Here is a 22,995-nt window from a genome sequence, read left to right as displayed (position 1 = left end):
GGTTTGTTTGAATAGACTTAAATGAACAGCTTTGTATGAATAAAAAAAAGGCATGCTTCCTCCATCCTGGTGGCACAGCGTACCAATTCCATGGATTGTGGACAGAAGATCATAGGTTTGAATCTCACTGACGCCGTGCCAGAGTAAAGCAAAAAATAAACGTATTAGCATGATTAATTCCAAAGCAAATTAATTTCCATGTGTCCTATCTGTGCTTGGATTTCAAAACAGTTAACCCAAACTAAGCAAGCAATGTTATTAAAAGTCTTATTCTCAGAACGGTATTAAAACCTTCCAGGAAAACTTTCAGGGAACCGTAAAATGTTCTCAGAACCTCCCTGCAAACTAAAAATGTACATTCCCAGAACAGTCTAAATTTTCACTTCCGTTCTCAGAACGTTTAAAAAACATTCTGTTTTACCAGTCAGGAAATGTATGACTTTGTTCCCAGAACCAATGGGAAACCAAAATTGTACGTTCACACAACTTCCAAGTAACCAAATATGCTAGCTGGGAGTCCTCATCTCTTATCTCTACACTTTGTCAGATTGTCATTGTCTTCAGTGACACACTGAGTCACTCTCTCTGTCCTCTCGCAATAGGATATCCTCTATCCCACACAATAGACCAGGGGACTGACGACGTTGCTCCATATTCCAGAACGGTGTGGAACAGTGCTTTAGAATGGAACAATCGGAATGTCTGTGGGCAGGCAGACGGCTGGATGGAAACAGGAGAGGTGTGTTACCTTGGAAACAGAGTCCAGGGCCTTGGAGGCGGTCTGTTCCTCTGCAGTCCCCTCCTTTGTTCTTTTCAGGATGTTCTGATGAACAAAAGCAACAATAAGCCATGTTACACAATACAAACAAATGATGATCTGGATTCAAGGCAAACAAATCTAATAGTCATATGGTTTCATGCATTTCATTGTGATAGAAAACACTTTGTAGTCCACTTCACATGATACCGCTAACCTCGATGAGCATCTTAATGCGTGTGATTCGTTGGAAGGGCAGCAGCAGGAAGGACATGAATGGCAGCCGCTGGCACTGAGGAGACTCCTGCAGACGGGTGATGACCGTGGCAAACGCCACATTGGTTTTCCTGTGGGGACACACATTATTCAGTGTCCCATCTTTTTCTAGTTTGCTGGGTAAATGATCCGACCAAGATGCCTCCGTCAACATTCCCAAAATCAGGAAATCCGGGAATTTTCCGATCTGGATTTCTGGAAAATCTGGGAATTTGGGGGAAATGACCAGGATTTTGCAACCCTACCTCTGAGATCTAGTAATAGACCCATACTTACATGAGGGATGTGTAGGTCTTCTCCTGGTAGATCTGGTTGCGGACGTAGTCGATGTAGGCCGGGAAGTTGTGCTGTGCGTGGTAGTGGATGATGTCACAGATGTCGGAGAACACCAGACCTTCGTCCATACGGTCCTCCAGGTCCTTCAGAAACCTAATGGGGGGGTTCGAAAGGGCAAAGGTTATGGTTTATTCTATTGATGAGGGGTTTATTAAAGAGGTCCAATGCAGCCATTTCTTTTCATATCAATATTACATCATTCCTGGGTAACAACTATGTACCTTACTGTATTGGATTTCCATTACAATTGGCAAAATGAGCTTTTTAGCCAAAAACTATTCATCAACAAAGAATTTTGCTAGGGAGTTGTCTTAGTGGTGAGGGGAAAACTAAAAACTAGCTGTTACTGGCAGAGAGGTTTGGAACTATGTTGTTATTGGTCTATTAACCAATTTACCATGTGGTGATATCACTATGGAAAGCCGAAACTCATGCCCATGCAAACTTGCCGATTAGAAGGTCTTGTGTAGATTGCATTTTTAACCAGCAACTATCAGGAAATAACTCGAACACAGTTTCCATCCAATTGGCGACAGATTTTCATGTGAATATTCTGAAATCCGCATAAAAACTATATGCCACCAGATATGCATTTCCATCAAATTCACATTTAAAAAAAAAAGTTAATTGGGCCTTCATTGCATATTCAACTCTAATGATGGTTTTGTCACAAAAATGTTGCGTTATATAGCTAATGTGCCCATGCTGGTATTGGCACGTGTGTCTTAGCCAAAAGCTTGCAGATGCAGTGCTGGTATAGCCTAGATGAGGAGGTTATTATGGATAAAAGAGCGAGATTATTTGTATTTGTCAAACGGCAGCCAAGCATCGATCATCATGTCACCAGAATATGCACTTGTTGTAGGCATAGCAGCCATTTATTTGTAGGCTGGTCTTCTAAAATGTATATTTGCCAAAAGGATGTAAAAATGTATTCTAAAGATAAGGGCCACCTGTTAGTGAGTGGCTGCAATTGCCAAATGTAGTTTTCAATCAATAAAATTGACGCAGTGAAAGTCAGAATAAAGGAGGTTGAGTAATATATTCACAAAATGTCTCCATAGATAGAAATGTTTAATGTGATTAGAATGGCAATTTGTCTTTCAAGGTCATGCAAGATCATACAACAAAATGGAACACACAAACATTTGATTCCCCCTTCCTTCTCTTTGACACCAACTAAGCTACATAGGAATAGATTTCTACAAAAGCAACACCCAGGGCTGGCAACGCCCATGGTTCCTACTGAACACCAGACTGCTTGTATTCAGTATGAACATTGTGCATGGACTGCATAGGAACCACTTTGCTACTATGCAAAAGACCAAAAAGGGGGCGTTACACTCTCTACAGGTGTAAACGTGGGGCAAAAACACAGCCTCCTTGTTTCATGTCACGTCAAGGATAAAGCAGTGGCCTGTGGCTGTGGTGGTCACTGTTGTGCTGGGTCTCCACTCTGCACACATTATAGCTTTCCTACAACCAGGATTGTTCTGATCTAACATGATACATTTTCCTGATCTAATGGGATCAACTCGATCATTGGATTCATTCTGACATTATTGATTTCTTGTTTCTGATTATTTGTGTACTTGTTTGACATTCTACTGCACTGTTAGGAGCTTAGTGCGGCACCGGCTATAACATCTGCTAAACTGTGTATGATAAACCAGTAAACTTTGATTTGATTTGTCATGATCTAACGGTGTAAATCTATCAATCTGCGTCAGATGCTATTCCTTATTTCCTTCCTTCCTCTGACTCCCAACTGTTAGCTGAGAATCCCTTTACTCCTCTCTCTCCCTCTTACCTCTCGCTGACCTCCCGGACTCGCAGGACATTGGAGAAGAGGGTCTTCCTGTCCCGGATGATCAGCGCTTCGTCCAGATCCCGGGAATCCAGGAAGTGTTCTGTGAGAACTCTTAGGGAACGCAGGTACGACGCTTCCGATGTCAACACCTCAAACATACTCTGAGGGAAGAGAGAATGGTACGGTGAATTCATACATTTCAAATCAAATCAAATTTTATTTGTCACATACACATGGTTAGCAGATATTAATGCGAGTGTAGCGAAATGCTTGTGCTTCTAGTTCCCGACAATGCAGTAATAACCAACGAGTAATCTAACCTAACAATTCCACAACTACCACCTTATATGGGGCGGCAGGGTAGCCTAGTGGTTAGAGCGTTGGAATAAGAATATGTACATAAAGATATATGAATGAGTGATGGTACAGAACGGCATAGGCAAGATGCAGTAGATGGTATCGAGTACAGTATATACATATGAGATTCAAACCCGTAATTGAATATCACCATCAAATTTGAGTTTTTCCTACTGATGATTCTATAAAAAAACTGAATCTTCGAAAACCTGGACACTTGCTCTTCACTCACTGGGGGATTCCATCTTAATACATGACAACGTCCATTCAACTCTTCCTTTCTCTTTTATTGCTGAATTGCCTCTCCCTACCCCCTTCTCCTCTTTCCCCCTCTTCCTCACCTCCTGGTACTTGCACTGTTCAGGGCTGAGAGTCTCCAGCACCCCACTGTCCCGTACTCCTGGTATGTCCTGCCACAGGGTGCTCTGGCCCGGGGTGGGCAATGGAATAGTACCACTGCCCACCGCCCCCACGCCACCCGACCCCATGCCCATGCCACCACGGCGGGCAGTCCAGTCCATGTGGTAGTCGGCACTAGTCTTGCTGATGTTGCGGCACACCGTCTGGCGCCGGATCTCCTTGGTGATGACAGTGGCGCGGTACGTCTGGTACAGAGGCTCTAAGGAGGTCACAGAGGGGTCAAAGGGCAAACAATCTCTTAATACAAATAGATTAGGTATTAATATGTGGGGTATTAAGCTATTGGTGACCCTCAAACAATGATGACATACCAAACATTTTCTGTTTCTTTTACACCTACATTTGCATGTCATTTGTCACCTGATTCAGCAGTGTCTGATATTGTGGGTGTGTTATGCTTGTGTCAGGTAACCTTATCATCCTGCAGTCTGGACTTCCAGTCAATATAGGATCCTCTCCTGGTAATCTTACCGTCCTGCAGTCTGGACTCCCAGTCAATATAGGATCCTCTCCTGGGTGGGGCTACAGGTGTACTGGGACAGGAAAGAAAGGCAGGATGTTAGATAACTGACTAAGCTGGGAAAGTGTTAATTAGTGAAACATAGGCCCGGTTCTAACTCTTTGGAGGCGAAAGAAACGCACACCTTTTTAGGCGAGGTGCTGGCTATCGGAGTAGAGCACGTGAAAAAGAAAAGGAGAGTCGCACACTCTAGGAGGTCAGATGCAATAATTGAATAACGTTTCTCATCAACGTATAATGACAAACTCTGCGGGTCACCCGTTTATATAGTTTGAAAAGACACACAGGTGTCTGTAATCATGGCCGGCTGTGGCTTGATTTAATTGGTTGATTTACAGATATCAATAGAACATCTAAAAAAGCATGAATGGAGAATATATGATCATAGATACAACATGGCTAAATGCATCCTTCTTCCTTTCCTTCCATGAGGTAATCACTGATATGTGATTGGATAAGTGATACCCTATCACCTTCATTGATCCAACCCACACTGATCTGTGGTAACTTACAGGAAGGGAGGAAGTAAGATTTTCAACAGGGCCAAAACAAAGACATATGAGATGAGAGTAGAAGAGGAAAGATGGACGTCAACAGAAGAGAGACAAGAACTTACCAGTCTTCCTCTGTGTCCTCCTTTTCTCCTTTAGTGCGTCCATCCTCCTCTTGTTCTAGAGGGAAACACAAAAGAATGAACAATATACCCTTCTTTTTATATTGTATATATCTGACCTCTCATGAGAAAAGATGATAGAAAACAGGTTTATAGCAATGTTTACTTTTATACCAACCTTTTATAGCTTGGTTGATGGAATGGCCGGAGATGTTACTGAGTCTCCTGTCGTCCCTGCCCGTTTTGGGGGCTGAGGTGGGGGGACTCTGTGGGGCAGCAGGGGGCTGGTGGGGGGTGGAGGGGCCACCCGGTGGGGTACTATGGGGCTAGAGGAATGGTTGGGGGATGAGGGGTGCAGGGAGCGCCACTCCTCCGCGGTGGGCTGAGGTAAGGCGATAACCCCCCTGTGAACGGGCGTAAGGTTGTGGCCAGGTGTTTTGGACTTGTCCTGGGAAAGGGGTACCCGAGGTGGGATGGCCGGAGGGGCGTCCTCGGTAGTCTGGGTTTGGGATGGGTCCGAATCGGACTGGATCGAAGTGTGTTCCTCCGAGTTGCTGGAGGACAGTTTTGACCAACGGACCGGTTTCTTAATGTCCAGTTCTTGACAGATCTTTCTGGGTGTTGGCTCCACCATTAGTAGAGTAGCTTCATATATAGAGTCCTCCTCCTCTATGAAGGCATTCAAATGGCATGGGGGAGATTGGGTTCTTTTAGGAGGGATGGGGGGTGACTGGGAGCGTTTTAAGGCCAAGGAGGCCAGAATGACCTGGGATCCTGGGTCTGACCTTCTACGGTTCCCTTTAGCTATCATCACATCCAGAACCTGGTTAAACTTTGCCTTCTTGAATCTCTGCCCCGCCCGTTCCTCACTCAACAAACCGCTCCCCCCCCCCTCCTCCTCCTCATCCCCTGCCTCGCTCTCCCCCTCCCTTCCTCTCTCCTCCTCCTCTGTTTCCTCTTCCAGAACAATCTCCTCCTCCTCCTCCTCCTCCTCCTCCTCTTCTTCTTCCTTGTTGATGGGAACCCATATCAGCTTCATGCCGGGCCGGTGGAGGTGACACACACAACTGCAGTCCTGGTCGCAGCATGGGCTAAGGGGCGTGCCTGAACCGTGCTCCGGCTCAACTTCCACTCCTCCAATCAGCTGAAACTCTACCTCTTTTCCGTCAGGTGCTGGGGGAGAGGGAGGGACACAGAGTTAGATGGTTTGGGAGGCCATAACATGTCACTCACATAACCCATCCCTTTTAACATCCACTGCCCCATTTTTGCTTATATGTTTGCAGTAACAGGAAATTAATAAAGCATCAGAAAGACACATTTTTTCTTCTGTTTTGTTTGGCTTTTATGTTACCAAGAACTCCAAGACTGTGGGATTACTTACTCCATTCCAGGCCTGTATTGACCTGTGAACCTTAGCAGATGGAGTTCACTGATCATTGTGGTTGCTTCCTGTCTAGTCCTGTGGTAACAGGACATATCACTTTCACTGTGTGTGTGTGTGTGTGTGTGTGTGTGTGTGTGTGTGTGTGTGTGTGTGTGTGTGTGTGTGTGTGTGTGTGTGTGTGTGTGTGTGTGTGTGTGTGTGTGTGTGTGTGTGTGTGTTTCTGTGTCCTGATTGAACTCAGTTTTAGGAAACACAAACTGGACTGGCCAGTCAGCACAAGTGCAATGCAAATAGAGGAAGTCTCCAGTGCCTTGACAGTAAAGACTTGACAAGGTAAAAGCTGTCTGATGAGCATGCCATAAAATATTTATGGAAATGGAATGCACATCAGTCAAATCGTGTGTGTGTATGAGAGAGAGAGAGAAACTTCACTGTTTAGGAAAATTAACATGCAACCTTCCTATTTTTATAATACTTTCAATTGTTGCTCCTACTTTCATGATTTGTTTTTTGCTTTGTCACATAAACTTGGGTAAGAATTCTTAAGTTGTTTAGCCTGATGAGTGTTTAATACTACATCTATTTTGATATTTGTTTGTTCTTTTCTGCAGTCAGAAATGCTACTAGTTCCTGTTCCTTATTTTTCTTGCAGTTTTGGACAGCAACCCTCTCGCTTTCTCTCAGTCAGCTCTCCCCCTCTTTCTTTCTCTACCACTCTTCTAGATTTCTACTCAGCCTCTTCCTCTCTTTGCCATTCACTCACACACATACATGCACACACAACCACACAAACGGACGGACAGACACCCGTGTGGGATATGTTTATTTAGTTTTTCCTTTACTTAACCAGGTTAGTATCATTGATGAGGTAGAAGCTGTCTGATGAGCATGCCATAAAATGCTCATCAATCGTGATCTGGCAGAGTTACTCCACCTCAAGAATTCCATTTGGTAAATCACTCGGCACACGCATACTCAGGCTGACTGGCTCTCGTTCAGGCAAGTAGTATTGATGTCTCTGAGGGGTCTTTGGCCTGGTTTACTAACTATCTCCCTCAAAGAGTGCAGGGTATAAAGTCAGAACATCTGCTATCTCAGCCACTGCCTGTCACCAAGGGAGTACCCCAAGGCTCGATCGTAGGTCCCACATTCTTCTCAATTTACATCAACAACATAGCTCAAGCAGTAGGAAGCTCTCTCATCCATTTATATTTGTTGTTGTTTTATTGTTTAAAAAAAAAAACGTTTTACCCATTTTTCCTCCCCAATTTTGTGGTATCCAATCGGTAGTTACAGTCTTGTCTCATCGCTGCAACTCCCAAACGGACTTGGGAGAGGCGAAGGTCGAGAGCCATGCATCCTCCAAAATAGGACCCAACCAAGCTGAACTGCTTCTTGACACAATGCCAAGATGGCGTAGCAGTCGGACGTGTGTTTTGTCTTGTCCCGTCCTGTATAGTGTAAATATAGTTTTTCCTCGTTTTTTTTCTGTATATATTTCATACATATTTTAATCTCACTTTCCAACTACAGGCTGAATATACTCTCCTGCAACCCGCATCACCCAATGTGGTACGGATCTGCTTTTTCTATACTTTAGAATCGGAACCCTCATCAGAAGCTAGCCGCTAACTAGCTACTAGCTAGCCACTGCTAGCGGTCTTCAACGCTAACTAGGACACCAGCGCGACATCTACCCAAAGCATATCAGACTGCTTTTTCTCTACCACATCTCCGGATTCCTACCGCAAGCTCTGAACCTTTATACCGGATCATCGTAAATAGCTAGCTGCAATCCGAGTGGCTACTCCTGGCTAACGTCTCTGTCCCAGAGCAAGCACCAGTTAGCCTGGAGCTAGCCTCGAGCTAAGCCCATCTCCCGACTAGCCGAAGAGGTCCAAAGATACCTAATTTGCCAATTGGCCTGGACCCTCTACTGACCCTCTACTGCCGACACGGAGCCCCGCCGATCCATCACGACTGGTCCGCCCGACATAATCGTCCGAGGGGTTTCAACAGGCTTTTCCGCTGCGACATCGCCAAAGATCCATCTGCTGGCCAAGGCCCTTGAGCTTTCTGAATCGCTGTATCTCCAGCTCACCGCATGAAGAGGATTAAACAGACTCACCCCATCGCGACGTCCCCCAAAGGTTAACTCTCTAGCCCTCGCTATCTCCCTGCTTGCTAATTCGGCCTGCTAACGGCTTGTCAAGCTCCGGTCCGCTAACTGCTACCTTGTCTAGCTCGGGCCTACGAACTGTTAGCTTGTTAGCACAGGCCTGCTAACCGTCTGAACCACCGCGTCCCAATCACTCTCTGACCCCATTTACTTTCTATCTCTTTTTGATTTTTAATTTGTTTATACCTTCCGGAAACCTGCCTCACCCAATGTGATACGGAATCGCTATTACTTTTACTCTTATTTTTATGACACACTCAAGAACCTCCAGACGCTAACCAGCTAACTAGCTACAAGCTAGTTAGTCATTGTTAGTTTTAAAAAAAAAACCTGGATAACACTCGCCAGCCCAGCCCCCCTGCCCATCCACCGCTGCCCCCTGGACACTGATCTCTTGGCTACATAGCTGACGCACGCTGGACTGTCCATTAATCACGGTACTCCTTTCTGCTTGTTTATCTTACCTGTCGGCCCCGTTGCCTAGTCAACGCCATTTTACCTGCTGTTTGTTGTGCTAGCGGATTAGCCCCGCCTACTGTTTTTAGCTAGCTTTCCAAATTCAACACCTGTGATTACTGTATGCCTCGCTGTATGTCTCTCTCAGATGTCAATATGCCTTGTATACTGTTGTTCAGGTTAGTTATAATTGTTTTAGTTCACAATGGAGCCCCTAGACCCACTCTGCATACCCCTGTTACCTCCTTTGTCCCACCTCCCACACATGCGGTGACCTCACCCATTACAACCAGCATGTCCAGAGATACAACCTGTCTCATCATCACCCAGTGCCTGGGCTTACCTCCGCTGTACCCGCACCCCACCATACCCCTGTCTGCGCATTATGCCCTGAATATATTCTACCATGCCCAGAAACCTGCTCCTCTTATCCTCTGCCCCCAACGCTCTAGGCGACCAGTTTTGATAGCCTTCAGCCGCACCCTCATACTACTCCTTCTCTGTTCCGCGGGTGATGTGGAGGTAAACCCAGGCCCTGCATGTCCCCAGGTACCCTCATTTGTTGACTTCTGTGATCGAAAAAGCCTTGGTTTTATGCATGTCAACATCAGAAGCCTCCTCCCTAAGTTTGTTTTACTCACTGCTTTAGCACACTCTGCTAACCCTGATGTCCTTGCCGTGTCTGAATCCTGGCTCAGGAAGGCCACCAAAAATTCAGAGATTTCCATACCCAACTATAACATCTTCCGTCAAGATAGAACTACCAAAGGGGGCGGAGTTGCAGTCTACTGCAGAGATAGCCTGCAAAGTAATGTCATACTTTCCAGGTCCATACCCAAACAGTTCGAACTACTAATTTTGAAAATTACCCTCTCCAGAAATAAGTCTCTCACTGTTGCCGCCTGCTACCGGCCACCCTCAGCTCCCAGCTGTGCCCTGGACACCATTTGTGAATTGATCGCCCCCCATCTAGCTTCAGAGTTTGTTCTGTTAGGTGACCTAAACTGGGATATGCTTAACACCCCGGCAGTCCTACAATGTAAGCTAGATGCCCTCAATCTCACTCAAATCATTAAGGAACCCACCAGGTACAACCCTAACTCTGTAAACAAGGGCACCCTCATAGACGTCATCCTGACCAACTGGCCCTCCAAATACACCTCCGCTGTCTTTAACCAGGATCTCAGCGATCACTGCCTCATTGCCTGTATCCGCCACGGAGCCGCAGTCAAACGACCACCCTCATCACTGTCAAACGCTCCCTAAAACACTTCTGTGAGCAGGCCTTTCTAATCGACCTGGCCCGGGTATCCTGGAAGGACATTGACCTCATCCCGTCAGTTGAGGATGCCTGGTCATTCTTTAAAAGTAACTTCCTCACCATTTTAGATAAGCATGCTCCGTTCAAAAAATGCAGAACCAAGAACAGATACAGCCCTTGGTTCACTCCAGACCTGACTGCCCTCGACCAGCACAAAAACATCCTGTGGCGGACTGCAATAGCATCGAACAGCCCCGTGATATGCAACTGTTCAGGAAGTCAGGAACCAATACACGCAGTCAGTCAGGAAAGCTAAGGCCAGCTTCTTCAGGCAGAAGTTTGCATCCTGTAGCTCCAACTCCAAAAGTTCTGGGACACTGTGAAGTCCATGGAGAATAAGAGCACCTCCTCCCAGCTGCCCACTGCACTGAGGCTAGGTAACACGGTCTCCACCGATAAATCCACGATTATCGAAAGCTTCAATAAGCACTTCTCAACGGCTGGCCATGCCTTCCGCCTGGCTACTCCAACCTCGGCCAACAGCTCCGCCCCCCCCGCAGCTCCTCGCCCAAGCCTCTCCAGGTTCTCCTTTACCCAAATCCAGATAGCAGATGTTCTGAAAGAGCTGCAAAACCTAGACCCGTACAAATCAGCTGGGCTTGACAATCTGGACCCTCTATTTCTGAAACTATCTGCCGCCATTGTCGCAACCCCTATTACCAGCCTGTTCAACCTCTCTTTCATATCGTCTGAGATCCCCAAGGATTGAAAGCTGCCGCAGTCATCCCCTCTTCAAAGGGGGAGACACCCTGGACCCAAACTGCTATAGACCTATATCCATCCTGCCCTGCCTATCTAAGGTCTTGAAAGCCAAGTCAACAAACAGGTCACTGACCATCTCGAATCCCACCGTACCTTCTCCGCTGTGCAATCTGGTTTCCGAGCCGGTCACGGGTGCACCTCAGCCACGCTCAAGGTACTAAACAATATCATTACCGCCATCGATAAAAGACAGTACTGTGCAGCCGTCTTCATCGACCTCGCCAAGGCTTTCGACTCTGTCAATCACCATATTCTTATCGGCAGACTCAATAGCCTCGGTTTCTCGGATGACTGCCTTGCCTGGTTCACCAATTACTTTGCAGACAGAGTTCAGTGTGTCAAATCGGAGGGCATGCTGTCCGGTCCTCTGGCAGTCTCTATGGGGTGCCACAGGGTTCAATTCTCGGGCCGACTCTTTTCTCTGTATATATCAATGATGTTGCTCTTGCTGCGGGCGATTCCCTGATCCACCTCTACGCAGACGACACCATTCTATATACTTTCGGCCCGTCATTGGACACTGTGCTATCTAACCTCCAAACGAGCTTCAATGCCATACAGCACTCCTTCCGTGGCCTCCAACTGCTCTTAAACGTGAGTAAAACCAAATGCATGCTTTTCAACCGATCGCTGCCTGCACCCGCATGCCCGACTAGCATCACCACCCTGGATGGTTCCGACCTTGAATATGTGGACATCTATAAGTACCTAGGTGTCTGGCTAGACTGCAAACTCTCCTTCCAGACTCACATCAAACATCTCCAATCGAAAATCAAATCCAGAGTCGGCTTTCTATTCCGCAACAAAGCCTCCTTCACTCACGCCGCCAAGCTTACCCTAGTAAAACTGACTATCCTACCGATCCTCGATTTCGGCGATGTCATCTACAAAATGGCTTCCAACACTCTACTCAGCAAACTGGATGCAGTCTATCATAGTGCCATCCGTTTTGTCACCAAAGCACCTTATACCACCCACCACTGCGACTTGTATGCTCTAGTCGGCTGGCCCTCGCTACATATTCGTCGCCAGACCCACTGGCTCCAGGTCATCTACAAGTCCATGCTAGGTAAAGCTCCGCCTTATCTCAGTTCACTGGTCACGATGGCAACACCCATCCGTAGCACACGCTCCAGCAGGTGTATCTCACTGATCATCCCTAAAGCCAACACCTCATTTGGCCGCCTTTCGTTCCAGTACTCTGCTGCCTGTGACTGGAACGAACTGAAAATCGCTGAAGTTGGAGACTTTATCTCCCTCACCAACTTCAAACATCAGCTATCCGAGCAGCTAACCGATCGCTGCAGCTGTACATAGTCTATTGGTAAATAGCCCACCCATTTTCACCTACCTCATTCCCATACTGTTTTTATACTGTTTTTTTATTTATTTATTTACTTTTCTGCTCTTTTGCACACCAATATCTCTACCTGTACATGACCATCTGATCATTTATCACCCCAGTGTTAATCTGCAAAATTGTATTATTCGCCTACCTCCTCATGCCTTTTGCACACATTGTATATAGACTGCCCATTTTTTTTTCTACTGTGTTATTGACTTGTTAATTGTTTATTCCATGTGTAACTCTGTGTTGTCTGTTCACACTGCTATGCTTTATCTTGGCCAGGTCGCAGTTGCAAATGAGAACTTGTTCTCAACTAGCCTACCTGGTTAAATAAAGGTGAAATAAAAAAAAAAAATTAAAAACCCGGAAGCCATCCCCACCAATGTGTCGGAAGAAGGAGGCCCCTATCATCCATTTATATGCAGATGATACAGTCTTATACTCAGCTGGCCCCTCCTCGGATTTAATGTTAAACGCTCTACAACAAAGCTTTCATAGTGTCCAACAAACTTTCTCTGCCTTGAACGTTGTTCTGAACGCCTCCAAAACAAAGGTTATGTGGTTTGGTAAGAAGAATGTGTGATTACTACCTCTGAGGGTTTAGAGCATGAGGTAGTCACCTCATACAAGTACTTGGGAGTATTTGTTTGTTTGTTTAACCTTTATTTAACTAGGCAAGTCAGTTAAGAACAAATTCTTATTTTCATTGACGGCCTAGGAACGGTGGGTTAACTGCCTGTTCAGAGGCAGAACGACAGGTTTGAACTTGCAACCTTCCGATTACTAGACCAATGTGCTAACCACTAGGCTACCCTGCCGCCCCGGCAGGCTAGATGGTGCACTGTCCTTCTCTCAGCACATATCAAAGCTGCGGGCTAAGGTTAAATCTAGACTTGGTTTCATCTATCGTAATCGCTCCTCTTTCACCCCAGCTGCCAAACTAATCCTGATTCAGATGACCATCCTACCCTTGCTAGATTACGGAGACGTAATTTATAGATCGGCAGGCAAGGGTGCTCTCGAGCGGCTAGATGTTCTTTACCATTCGGCCATCAGATTTGCCACCAATGAGGCTTCCTGTGTGGCGCAGTGGGCTGTGTCACCAGAGACTCTGGGTTCGCGCCCAGGCTCTGTCGCAGCCGGCCGCGACCGGGAGGTCCATGCACAATTGGCCTAGCGTCGTCCGGGTTAGGGAGGGTTTGGCCCGGTAGGGATATCCTTGTCTCCTCGCGCACTAGCGACTCCTGTGGCGGGCCGGGCGCAGTTCACGCTAACCAGGTCGCCAGGTGCACAGTGTTTCCTCCGACACATTGGATGTGGCTGGCTTCTGAGTTGGATGCGCGCTGGTTTAAGAAGCAGTTCGGCTTGGTTGGGTTGTGTTTCGGAGGACGCATGGCTTTCGACCTTCGTCTCTCCCGAGCCTGTACGGGAGTTGTAGCGGTGAGACAAGATAGTAACTACCACGAAATTGGGGAGATAAGGGGGTAAAAACATTTTTTTAAACAACAACAAAAAAAAGATTTGCCAACAATGCTTCTTATAGGACACAACTGCACTCTATACTACTGTACAAAACTGGTCATCTCTGTACACTACACCCGTCGCAATTTTGAAAATGGCGCAGACAGAGAAGATTGCCGTGCTTCTAGCTCTCAGGCTTCGGCATCCCTAGCCGCATACTCAGAGAAGACCAGATGGCTGGAGTGTTTACGGACATATTCAATCCCTCCCTATCCCAGTCTACTGTCCCCACATGCTTCAAGATGTCCACCATTGTCCCTGGACCCAAGAAAGCAAAGGTAACTGAACTAAATGACTATCACCCCGTAGCACTCACTTCTGTCATCATGAAGTGCTTTGAGAGACTAGTCAAGGATCATATCACCTCTACCTTATCTGACACCCTAGACCCACTTCAATTTGCTTTCCGCCCCAATATATCCACAGACAATGCAATCGCCATCGCACTGCACCATTGCATCTGGACAAGAGGAATACCTATGTAAGAATGCTGTTCATTGACAATAGCTCAGCATTCAACACCATAGTACCCTCCAAGCTCATCATTAAGCTTGTGTTCTTGGGTCTAAGCCCTTCCCTGTGCAACTTGGTCCTGTACATCCTGACGGGCCGCCCCCCAGGTGGCGTAGGTAGGGAAAATCACCGCTGATACTCAACACTGGGGCCCCACAAGGATGCGTGCTGTCATGGAAGGATCAGAATTTGTTGGTAACATTTGTAAGATGTTTAATATTCATCAAATGTGTGTAAGTTATTTCTCATAAGAATGTATTTTGTTGTACTATAGTGGTGGCCATTGGCAGTTATCTGTTCTATGTCAGGACTAAGTTGCATGGGCCACAGAGAGGGGAGAGGTCAAAGTGTCATCATGTGTAAACATATCTTTTACTCCCTACCTTTCCCATTTTGGGAAAAGGAGGGTTGCAGTGTCTGGAATCATTCTATGCTCCCTCTAATGTTGTTTCTATCTTAACCTATAGCCTCACCCTCCTCTCCGTGAGTTTGTCCAGGAGTTTGTATTTAGAGTGGGTTGTATCCAAATTACAATTTGATATATGCCTGTTGATATGGAGGAATTGGTTTATGGTTCTGGGGTTTGGGAAAGGAGACAAAGCTGAACTATGAATTATGTCTATGCGGTCTGACTATGTGTGTCTTTGCTATTAAAAGGAACTCAGTTGCATTGTAAGGGGGCTCTCAGAGAATTCACTGGGAGACACTGAATTTATCTGAGAGTCACAGGATTGTGATAGAGATCATATAATTAAAGATGGACTTTTATAACTAACTCTGACGTGTGTGTGTGTGGTTTGCTCCCATGATTTGGTAAATAGAGGAAATTTCCACGACAGTGCTCAGCCCCTTCCTGTACTCCTTGTTCCCCCATGACTGCGTGGCCTCGCCTCCAACTCAATCATCAAGTTTGCAGATGACAACAGTAGTAGGCCTGATTACCAAAAATGACAAGACAGCCTACAGGGAGGACGTGAGAGCCCTGGAAGTGTGGTGCCAGGAACATAACCTCTCACCCAATGTCAACAATACAAAGGAGTTGATCATGGACTTCAGGAATTAGCAGAGGGAGCACCACCCTATCCACATCGACGGGACCGCAGTGGAGAAGGTAGAACGCTTCAAGTTCCTCGACGTACACATCCCTGACAAACTTAAATGGTCCACACACACAGACAGTGTGGTGAAGAAGGAGCAACAGCACCTCTTTAACCTCAGGAGGGTGAAGAAATTTGGTTTGGCACCTAAAACCCTCCAACTTTTACAGATGCAAAATTGAGAGCATCCTGTCTCGCTGTATCACCGTCTGGTACGGCAACTGCACCGCCCATAACCGCAGGGCTCTCCAGAGGGTGGTGCGGTCTGCCCAACGCATTACCGGGGGCAAACCTCCCGCCCTCCAGGACAGATACAGAACCCAATGTCACAGGAAGGCCAAAAAGATAATTGAGGACAACAACCACCCGAGCCACCGCCTGTTCACCCCGCTATCACCCAGAAAGCGAGGCCAGTACAGGTGCATCAAATCTGGGACAGAGAGACTGATATGTATCTACTGTATTCTATCCTATTCAACTGTAACTAAGTCTATGTCGCTCTGACATTGCTCACCCAATATTTATATATTGTTCATTCCTTTACTTTAAATGTGTGTGTATTGTTGTGAAATTGTTAGATATTACTGCACTGTTGGAGCAAGAAACACAAGCATTTCGCTATACCCGCAATAACATCTGCTAAACACGTGTATGTGACAAATCAAATTTGATTTGAAGACCCACTGGATGATGCTTATTTATAAAACCTTCTTAGGCCTCACTCCCCCCTATCTGAGATACCTACTGCAGCCCTCATTCTGCCAATCACATTCTGTTAAAGGTCCCCAAAGCACACATACATCCCTGGGTCGCTCCTCTTTTTAGTTTGCTGCAGCTAGCGACTGGAACGAGCTGCAAAAAACACTCAAACTGGACCGTTTTATCTCCATCTCTTCATTCAAAGACTCAATAATGGACACGCTTACTGACAGTTGTGGCCGCTTCGCGTGATGCATTATTGTCTCTACCTTATGGCCCTTTGTGCTGTTGTCTGTGCCCATTAATGCTTGTACCATGTTTTGTGTTGCTACCATGTTGTGTTGCTACCATGCTGTGTTGTCATGTGTTGCTGCCATGCTATGTTGTCGTCTTAGGTCTCTCTTTATGTAGTGTTGTGGTGTCTCTCTTGTCGTGATGTGTGTTTTGTCCTATGTTTTTATTTTATTTTTAATCCCAGCCCCCGACCCCGCAGGAGGCCTTTTGCCTCTTGGTAGGCCGTCATTGTAAATAATAATGTGTTCTTAACTGACTTTCCTAGTTCAATAAATATAAAAATAAAATAAATTGAGATAAAACACCATTCAAGGCAAACCGGTTTACCTATACAGGTGCACTGACAAAACCGGTTTCCGGCTGTTTAGGGTAGTCGTTTTGTCTCTGGGTAAAGGGGAAACGTGTCACCCTCTAGGCCTCAGGAATGAGGCAACACACCTGAGCACAGATTCCGGGCTCAAAGGAACATACCGCACATACTGCACTCGCATGTGGCATGCTGCATAATGGTATCAAACTGGCAAAGAAACGTGTCAATGTTTGTAACACTCAGATACCGGACAGATTTTTTTCCTAACTTGCCACCCTAGGGCTTGTTGGGTTGGGACGACTGTTTGCGCTTCCTGATGATTAGGTCATGTGTTACCGTTGGCAACACTTGATTAACGGGCATCCGTGGGAAAGCTAACCTGTAGAAATACAATTCATTTTGTTGCCCTGTCTGCATTGCTTGCCTTAGTAGATAGGTAGGCTACATTGCTAATCATAACAAATGATCAGTCCCTATCATAACATAGGTTTTTCGAGAGGATATTAATACTGATTCATGAATTGATCAATCGATATACTGACTGGCTGGGTCCAAAATCTGTTTTGCCTACAACTTACTAAAACAACATACTGTGTACTAATCGTACTACATACTATTTAGAATGTACTGTTTAGTAAAAACTAATACAGTAAGCAACAAATATCAGCCTGCTAGTCTCATCCTACTGAGAATGTGTCATCTAATACACAGTTGTGTTGATTCCCTCCATTCCTTCATTTGGTACAGAGCATCCCCTCAGCTGATTATCAGCTGTTGTCATGACGACTCTCTTCCTCAATATTGTGCAGTGAATTCTACTTAGATAAAAAGCAGAAATTAGTATGACATCCTGGCATTTAAAGTATACTACATTTTTTAAAATGTCATATACTATAAAACATATTTTTTGCATACCTAAAATGCCTACTATTTAGAACGCAAGTACAGATATTTCAGACACGGCCACTATCTGATTGCATTAAAAACAAACTCTACCTGATCGACTGGCTGGGATGCCCTCCTCTCCTCCAGGGGTGTCCCTCTTGGCCTGGTCGCTCTGCTGCCGCAGGATCCGGCTCCTCTTCATGGGCAGTGGAGGGGCCTGGTCTGGACTCGCAGACTGCTGGATGGAGGCACGGGACGGTTTGGGCTTGACCGTGGGGGCCCTCCTGGGCCCTCGGGTCCGGAGAGGAGGTTTGACGGTGGTGCCATTGGCAGTTGGTGTAGCATATCCTCTGGTGGTAGGTGTAGTCTCTGGGTGACTGAACTTGCTCACTATGCTCTTGACTTTACCTCTGGAATTGCTGCCTGTGCTGCCCCTCTCCCCGAGTTGGGAGGGGTGGAGGGGGATCCGTTGGAGGGAGGGGGTTTCCTAGAGATGGGGGGCCGGGGTTTGGCCTCCGGTCTGGGGGGTAAGGGGGACGTGGGGCGTATGGAAGGTTCCGGGAGGGACATATTGGAGGGTGGTCTGTATTTCCGGGAGTATTCCAAACTGAGCTCTGACCTGTCAGGAGGTCAGGCTTTCAGGTCAAAGGTCAGTTTGGGTGTGACATTTTCACCTGGAGAGGACAAAGGGAGAGAGAGAGGGAGAGAGAGAGAGACTGAATACAGCAAGTCTGAATGAGGACAGTCTGACAGAGACTAGTTTCACACTACTAGTGTCATTATACTGTTTTATGTTCTCAGGTCTAATATGCGGTAATACAACCATTATAAGTATTTAATATGACAGTAATAAAACTTCACACACATCATAAAACACAGCGCATCCATTAGCAATCAAATCCAAATAATTGAATAGAGTTCTCTTAGCTATGTCGCTGCATTAAAGATCCCGAAGACAGGAAAGGTAACTTTGTCCTGGTGAGAGAGAGGACTGGAACTTTGGACTGGAAGGAGGAGACACACCTTCGAAGACCTACAGCTAACCACAGATGAGGAACCATGAATCCAGTCAATTCAGTGAGTGCCATGTCCCCCAGGCATGGCGTAATTTTGAACGTATTGCAAGCATGCCACCTAGAATAATAAATATACGGTTTCCATCTCGGGAAAACAGGTTACGTAATGCGTTTCACAACAGGAAGCTCAACAACAACAGAGCAAATCTCCTTAATGCTTTATGCCAGAGTCCATTCAGACATTTCAAGTTTGTTAATGAACGACAGCAAAGTAACGGAGAGAGAGAGAGAGACAGAGAGGCAGAGAGACAGAGAGAGGCAGAGAGAGAATTATATTTGGAGGGGAATGGGGAGGGAGATAAGGAAAACGATTGGAAACAGGGAAATTACTGTACCGTTTTGGAATGGCTCATGTGGTCAAATCAAAATGCATTCATCACATGCTTTGTAAACAACAGGTGTAGACTAACAATGAAATGTTGACTTACTTACGGGCCCTTCCCAACAATACAGAGAGAAAGAAAATAGAGAAATATTTGAAAAGTAAAACACGTAATAATAAATACGCAATGAGTAACGATAACTTGGCTATATACACGGGGTACCCGTACTGAGTCGATGTGCAGGGGTACAAGGCAATGGAGGTAGATATGTACATACTGTATAACTAGGAATAAAGTCACATATCGTAAACAATTTTTAAAAAAAACAGCATATGTGATAAGTCAAAAAAGTTTGTGCAAAAAGGGTTGATGCAGATAGTTAAATAGTCCAGGTAGCAATTTGGTTAACTATTTTGTAGTCTTATGCCTTGGGAGTAGAAACTGTTCAGGGTCTTGTTGGTTCCAGACTTGATGCATCGGTACCGCTTGCTGTGCGGTAGCAGGGAGAACAGTCTATGACTTAGGTGGCTGGAGTCTTTGATTCCGCCTAGTATAGAGGTCCTGGGTGGCAGGGAGCTCAGCCCCAGTGATGTCCTGGGCCGTATGCACTACCCTCTGTAGCGCCTTGTGGTCGGATGCCAAGCAGTCGCCGTACCAAGCGGTGATGCAGCCAGTCAAGATGTTCTCGATGGTGCAGCTGTAGAACCTTTTGAGGATCCGAGGGTCCATACCAAATCTTTTCAGCCTCCTGAGGGAGAAAAGGCGTTGTCGTGCCCTCTTCATGACTGTGTTGGTGTGTTTGAACCATGATAGATCCTTAATGATGGGGACACCGAGGAACTTGAAACTCTCGACCCGCTCCACTACAGCCCTGTCGATGTGAATGGGGGCGTGCTCGGCCTAAAATTTCCCGTAGTCCACGATAAGCTCATTTGTCTTGCTGACAGGGAGAGGTTGTTGTCCTGGCGCCACACTGCCAGGTCTCTTGCCCATAGGCTGTTTCATTGTCGTCGTGATCAGGCCTACCACCGTTGTGTCGTTGGCAAACTTGTTGATGTTGGAGTTGTGCGCGCCCACGCAGTACTGGGTGAACAGGGAGTACATGAGGGAACGAAGTACGCACCCCTGAGGGGCCACCCGTGTTGAGGGTCAGCGTGGCAGATGTGTTGTTAACTACCTTCGCCCCCTGGGGGCGTCCCATCAGTAAGTACAGGATCTGCAGCGGGAGGTGTTCATTCCCAGGGTCCTTGGCTAAGTGATGAGCTTGGAGGGCACTGTGGTGTTGAACGCTGAGCTGTCGCCAATGAAAAGCATTCGCACATAGGTGTTCCTTTTGAACAAGTGGGAAAGAGCGGGTGTGGAGTGCAATAGAGATTGTATCACCTGTGGATCTGTTGGAGCGGTATGTGAATTGGGAGTCATGCGCTTTGGCCAATAAAAAGCTAACACACTGAAGACATTACAGTTCCATGCAGTCAATGCACTCTGACGCGATCTTTACCAGCACGTGGTAAGTTACAGTAAGAGCCCTTTTATCTCGGCGAGACATGATCAAATGTAACGCTGTAAGAATGTAAGTCATATGTGCACAATGTGAATGCTTGCTAAGGGTGTGTGCAGCACAGACATTCTGAACAGATGATCTGGCATCCCATCTGATACTCTGTACGAGCTCGGAACATGACATTCAATACCCTTCATTCGTTGCATTCACTCCATTCATACAAAACAGCCGAGGGAAGTGGACCTCCTTTTCTAGTTCCCTTCCTTCTATAAAAAAAGGGGAAAAAATTGATGTCATGAACAAACTATTAATTTCATTGCGAGGTCATTCAAAAATAGACACTAAAACGGCAGGTCGATAGCCACAGCTCTTGCTGTATTAAACCAAAAGAGAGATTAGGTTAGTCACCGTACCAATACTCATCCCCCTATACAGCAAGGCTTCTCTATAGGGAGGTTATTGCATCGCTCTCTGTAACTGCAGAAGTGAGACCATACATCTGTACAGATTCCAATGGCACACCTGTATCCATATTTCTGCATGAACGATTGACTATGGCACACCTGTATCCATATTTCTGCATGAACGATTGACTATGGCACACCTGTATCCATATTTCTGCATGAACGATTGACTATGGCACACCTGTATCCATATTTCTGCATGAACAATTGACTATGGCACACCTGTATCCATATTTCTGCATGAACAATTGACTATGGCACACTTTCCCACTTGACTCAAAAAACCCAGAGACTCCTTCACCACATAACACCAACTTAGACTTGTTAACGACTTTCAGCTTGATGCGTCAGTGTGGGTCAATTCTGGTTCCAGTTTTAGCCTCAGGTTTTGATTAACAATGTAAGTAGGGGTGGCTGCTTGTTGGTTGTGAACATACACAAAGAACTCATAGACAATGCGGTATGCATTATGTCTCCTTAAGTGTACAACCCCCTCTGCCTGTCTATGACCAACCATCAGTATGGATAACTAATTGTCCACCCTTGCTTTCTGACCTGTTTCAGTCAATAGCAGCGTTCTTCTGTGTTTCAGGCAGGCAGGCAGGCAGACAGGCTACATGCTATCATGTCTAGGTCACTAGGCCAGTCTTTCACTCTGTCAAAACGTTCAGCCATTGTATCTCTCAATCAATCCTGGAGAGCCCCAGTGTGCACCGACCCACTCGGTTTTTTAAAGATTGATTTTCATTGTGTTATCCATCCAGTTTGGCAGTCCAGCTGACGATCCTAAGTGCTTTAGTGGACCTTCATCCATTAACTACAGGCATGTGTGTGTGTGTGTGTGTGTGTGTGTGTGTGTGTGTGTGTCTATTTGGCCATCTGCTCTTAAGTGTCACAGGACTTGGGCTTTAGGAAGAGAAATCTAGAGCACTGGACACAGCGTCTAGGGAAGAACTGACAATAGCCATTATAAACAATATCGTCTCTCTATGTCTGTTTGTCGGGAAGAGCGGAAAAAGGTGTGTTTTGACAGGAAACACACACACACACAAACACTGCCTCGTAGTTGCATTTTTACACCCCCCAAAAATATTCATATTAATGTTTCAGACCTTTAAGTTTATGAAAATGGTTAATTAATGAAAAACTGTAAAAGAAAAACATATATATCCTGTGTTGGACCATGTATACAATAAAATCTTGCAATCTGAACTGAAGTTCCACTAATGTAACTACAACATTTGATATGTCAATTGATTTTGTCAAACTACTGTCAAAATCGTAGGCAGCCAGACAGTGAATCAAGTGCATGCTACTCACCAGTAGATTCGCATCCACGTCCGTAAACAATCATCCAACGAAAATCCAGTTCATGTAAAATTGTTGCCTTGACAAAACCCCTGTCAACGATTATAAATCGTCCTCCTCCGATTAAAAAAACAAGTATATTTAATCAGTCGCGGCTACACTAGTCAGGTTATGCATCAACTTCACTAGTTCAACAAAAATGGGAAATCCATAAAATACAATGTAGTCTAAACATACACGATAATAATAACACAACGAACGATAGTGTTCTCTGAGTATTCTTTATTGTTTCGCTGTAGATCCTAGTATGCGGTTCGGGAGCGATTTCATCATTGCCAGTTCTTTGTTTCCTGCTTGCGTTCGCGTGCGTGGGCCTGCCGGTGTGGGGTTGTGCCCCCCCCGAGATTTCTCCACCCTCTCTTTCCTCTGTCTCCCTCTCATCTCACAGAACACAAACTG

General features: G+C 45.9%; 1 protein-coding gene across 1 annotated transcript in view; it reads right to left on the bottom strand.

Annotated features, from left to right (window-relative positions):
• Positions 1-22,995, bottom strand: part of arhgef15b (Rho guanine nucleotide exchange factor 15b) — a 27,693-nt gene extending 4,698 nt beyond the window's left edge. The window contains 12 exon segments of the mRNA XM_029666788.2: positions 749-823; positions 975-1,104; positions 1,310-1,462; positions 3,180-3,340; positions 3,878-4,155; positions 4,428-4,489; positions 5,093-5,147; positions 5,268-5,333; positions 5,336-6,262; positions 17,973-18,311; positions 18,314-18,535; positions 22,549-22,995. Of these exon segments, the coding sequence (XP_029522648.2) occupies positions 749-823; positions 975-1,104; positions 1,310-1,462; positions 3,180-3,340; positions 3,878-4,155; positions 4,428-4,489; positions 5,093-5,147; positions 5,268-5,333; positions 5,336-6,262; positions 17,973-18,311; positions 18,314-18,431 (2,364 nt within the window). The 5' untranslated portion in view covers positions 18,432-18,535; positions 22,549-22,995.

This window comes from Oncorhynchus nerka, linkage group LG8 (assembly GCF_034236695.1).
Source record: "Oncorhynchus nerka isolate Pitt River linkage group LG8, Oner_Uvic_2.0, whole genome shotgun sequence".
Taxonomy (NCBI): domain Eukaryota; kingdom Metazoa; phylum Chordata; class Actinopteri; order Salmoniformes; family Salmonidae; genus Oncorhynchus; species Oncorhynchus nerka.
Note: the sequence above shows the minus strand (reverse complement) of the source record. Positions and strands in the feature narration are given on the sequence as shown.